This window comes from Branchiostoma floridae, chromosome 18 (assembly GCF_000003815.2).
Source record: "Branchiostoma floridae strain S238N-H82 chromosome 18, Bfl_VNyyK, whole genome shotgun sequence".
NCBI lineage: Eukaryota > Metazoa > Chordata > Leptocardii > Amphioxiformes > Branchiostomatidae > Branchiostoma > Branchiostoma floridae.
Genome location: NC_049996.1, coordinates 1406829 through 1410376, shown reverse-complemented (window position 1 = coordinate 1410376; position 3548 = coordinate 1406829). Strand labels below are relative to the sequence as shown.

At 44.3% G+C, this 3548-nt stretch overlaps 1 protein-coding gene across 1 annotated transcript in view; it reads left to right on the top strand.

Annotated features, from left to right (window-relative positions):
- LOC118405953 overlaps nt 1-3548 on the top strand; it is a 20433-nt gene that overhangs the window by 16444 nt on the left and 441 nt on the right. Inside the window, exons 19-22 of the mRNA XM_035805806.1 lie at nt 743-945; nt 2050-2230; nt 2603-2635; nt 2928-3368. Coding sequence (XP_035661699.1) covers nt 743-945; nt 2050-2230; nt 2603-2635; nt 2928-3368 — 858 coding nt within the window. The remainder of the gene's footprint in view (nt 1-742; nt 946-2049; nt 2231-2602; nt 2636-2927; nt 3369-3548) is intronic.

Here is a 3548-nt window from a genome sequence, read left to right as displayed (position 1 = left end):
CTCTGTATGATCCGACTGGCTGGAGGAACTAAGTTTACCTGGAGCAGATAATCATCTTGAAATGATGGTAACGCTGAACATTGGAATGGCAACAGAAATATCTTATTAAGGATACTCAAAGGCAGATATAGCCGGTGTGGATAAAGAGTAGTAAACTAGTTTGCTTCTAATTTCTACTTCATTTGATGGTAATTTTTGCTAGTATGACAGTTGCCACATCTAAAGATGTAATGATCTCTTGACAACTGTTGTATAATTGCAAATTTAAAAGAAAATCAGTAACTCTTTATGGAAGACGCCATAAGTACAGCATACCCCAAAAAGTGGAATACATGTACATTTTTATTTTGTGTTAGACAGAATAGGCAAAACCTTAAAGCAGTGACCATGTTGTCGTGTCTGCCTGTTTCTATTTATGATTGTTGATTCTCAACTGCGTAAAATCAATTTTTCTTCTTTCTAACAATTTTTCGATAATCGTTTTACTGTAATTAAGAAAACTGACTAAAGGTGCACTCTCACTGCACTTGCGTCACGCTTGCGTCACTGCGGGGTTCGAAAGATACTCAGTCTTCTAAGTCATACCTTTACGTATTACGCAATATCTAAGTTATAAAAAAAATCGGAGAAAATAACAGTGACGCAGTGAACGAACCCCGCAGTGACGCGAGCTTGACGCAAATGCAGTGAGAGTGCGCCTTAAGCAAGTTTAGAATATCATACATTCCTTCACCTACCACAGTATCCGAGTACACCGAACGAGATGGAACTTACTACAAGGTGGTGGACCAGGCCATGATGTACTATGAAGCCCATCAAGCCTGTGCAGTAGATGGAGGGCACCTTGCCAATGACAAGACACCAGAGCTGCACGACTTCCTTGTCTCCCTGATTCAGGGGGTTGATGCAGGAATGGACTGGTGGATCGGGTTTCATGGTGCAACAGTAAGTGTTATTGTTATTGTTATCGTTATTGTTATTGGGTGGGTCGACTACTCACTCTTTGCAGCCAGGGGCTGAATTGTGAGGACCTTACATTAGGCGGGGCTGAATCGCAAGGGTCTGGAGCGAGCTGCCATTCGGCGCCACTCAGGTGACCTCAATATGACAGTAATTGCCCCAGGTGTGGCCAAGGTACAGTAGGTTTTGAACCACTCACACCGCACCATCGCAGGTGGGTATGGCTCTCCCGAGACACGGGACCTCCATTAACGTCCTATCCGAGGAAAAGTGCCGCAAGAGATAGAAATGTTACATTTTGAAGACATTTCTTGTTTGCTGCTGTATCTTCTTCGGTTAATTCTCTATTCTTTGCTATTTGTCTTTCTGCCCCTATTTGTCTGATTCAATTCGGCGCTAGCTTCCATAGCAGGCTCTCTGGGGACTTTTCTTGTCATTTTATGGCTCATAATACACTTTTGCTGGTCATTCCTTTTTGTAGTGGGTCGCTTGACCATTAGCCATTGACCCAGTAGAAAAAGAACTGACCACCAAAAGTGTATTATGAGCCAAAAAAAGAAGAACAATAGGCCCAACAGAGTCTGCTATGTAGGCTAATTCGGCACTACTACTGAATGAACCCACCAGCCACCCCCCCCCCCCCCCCTCACACACACACACCATTAGCTTCTTCACACTGAGCGGTTTGAATAGAAATGTGTATAAGTGGATTAGACATGCGACACTGGGTGAATGTACCTGTTTCTGTCATTCCGTTGTTTGTACGTGTTTCCCCGTAATATGTATCAACCGTAATCAAACATTTAACGAGCGTTGCATTATAATATGATATAATATAGAGATAAACCATGTATCTTAAGCTCCATCTGTCATTACATTTACAACTGTTTTAAAAGCGAGAAGAAGTCGAACCTGTGCATATTAGCATTCATTAGACTCTGTAGTTGCATGTAGTAAAATAGCTCGTTCTTACTAGTACTTGTACTTAGATTTTTCAGAACTACTCAGAATTTTATCAAACTGACCTGTACTTAGCTTGTGAGAGCAGAAACGTACAATAAAGGTCTTCTTCATCATTATAATATATAGGCTGACGGTACGTGGATCTGGTCTGACGGAACTCCAATCAGCAACTGTAGTTTCACCAACTGGGCACCAGGAGAACCCAGCAGGAATTATGCAGAAGACTGTGGTCATCTGTGGGCAGGTGCAGGTCTCCAATGGGATGACACCTTCTGCTACATGCAGAAGAATTTCATTTGCCAAATAGGTATTTTTGTCTGATTCTGCCTGTTGTGTTGTGTCCCTTGGCTCGATGTAGTTCTTTGTTTTACAATGACATTGGAGCAGACTAAGTTTATTCTAACCTTGCTTTCTACATGTACTTTGGCGGAGTGGTACAAATTGAGGTCAGTGAGTTGTCTGGAAATAGTTTTATCCAAGGCCCCATAAGTCCTTGCTGGACCTTTGCCTGATGATACTATCTGGGCATGTAACACCGCCATTCGCAGTTGCATTGTGACCGGTCAAACGATTGTAAGCGTACGGCTGCCATCCACCAAAGCCTTTTGGTATAGTTCAACCAGATAATTGCTATAACGACATGTTGAGGACTTCCATCTTTGTCATTTGCTCTTTTCAGGTCCTGGCGAAGAGAACGCCTGTGCACCACACGGTAATGTTGATTTGAACTGCATGTATAATACGTTTGTATTCATGGCTATCTAAGAACTACTGTCACAATAATCATTTCTTTTACGATCAGTTTAGTACACTACACGCTAAATCAGTACATTCTGTTTAATCTATATGAAACAGTTAAACGTCCTTTTTGCACGCCTTGGCAGCCTAAATCACATTCAGTTTCCTATTGGTCTTGCTGATGGATATGAAAAAATTAACTGTACAGTTTTGAGACTCTTTGGCTGGTGCCTTGGAGCTTAACATGTAGTTTCGTGATGCCACAGGAATCACAACAGAGCCCGCTGATGTCTCAACAGCAGGTGCGGCTGTGACCACCGTAGAAGAGCATGACGTCATAACAGTGACTCCCGGCGGACTGACCACCGAAGGGCAGCCTGACACTACACTGCTTTCTGGCGGGCTGATCACCACAGGACAACCTGAGGCCACGATGCCACCTGGCGGTCTGACCACCGAAGGACAACCTGAGGCCACGATGCCACCTGGCGGTCTGACCACCGAAGGACAACCTGAGGCCACGATGCCACCAGGCGGCCTGACTACTGAGGAAGAGCCTGACCCGACGATGCCTCCTGGCGGTCCGACCACCGCAGGACAACCACAGACCACCATGCCTCCTGGCGGTCCGACCACCGCAGGACAACCACAGACCACCATGCCTCCCCGTGGTACTACAGGTATCGAACCCATGCCAACTGATGACGGTAAGACACCTTTTGCGTCAGCCCAGAAATGTCTCAGCATGTCCTCTATGCTATGGTATGGTATACTTACACCCCTCACATCACCCTCTGTGTCCATTTGCGGTGCGCGTTCACTAAAATATTATAATTATCATGCAAAAAGAAATGTACAAAATACATTTTTCTATTTAGAAACCTGTA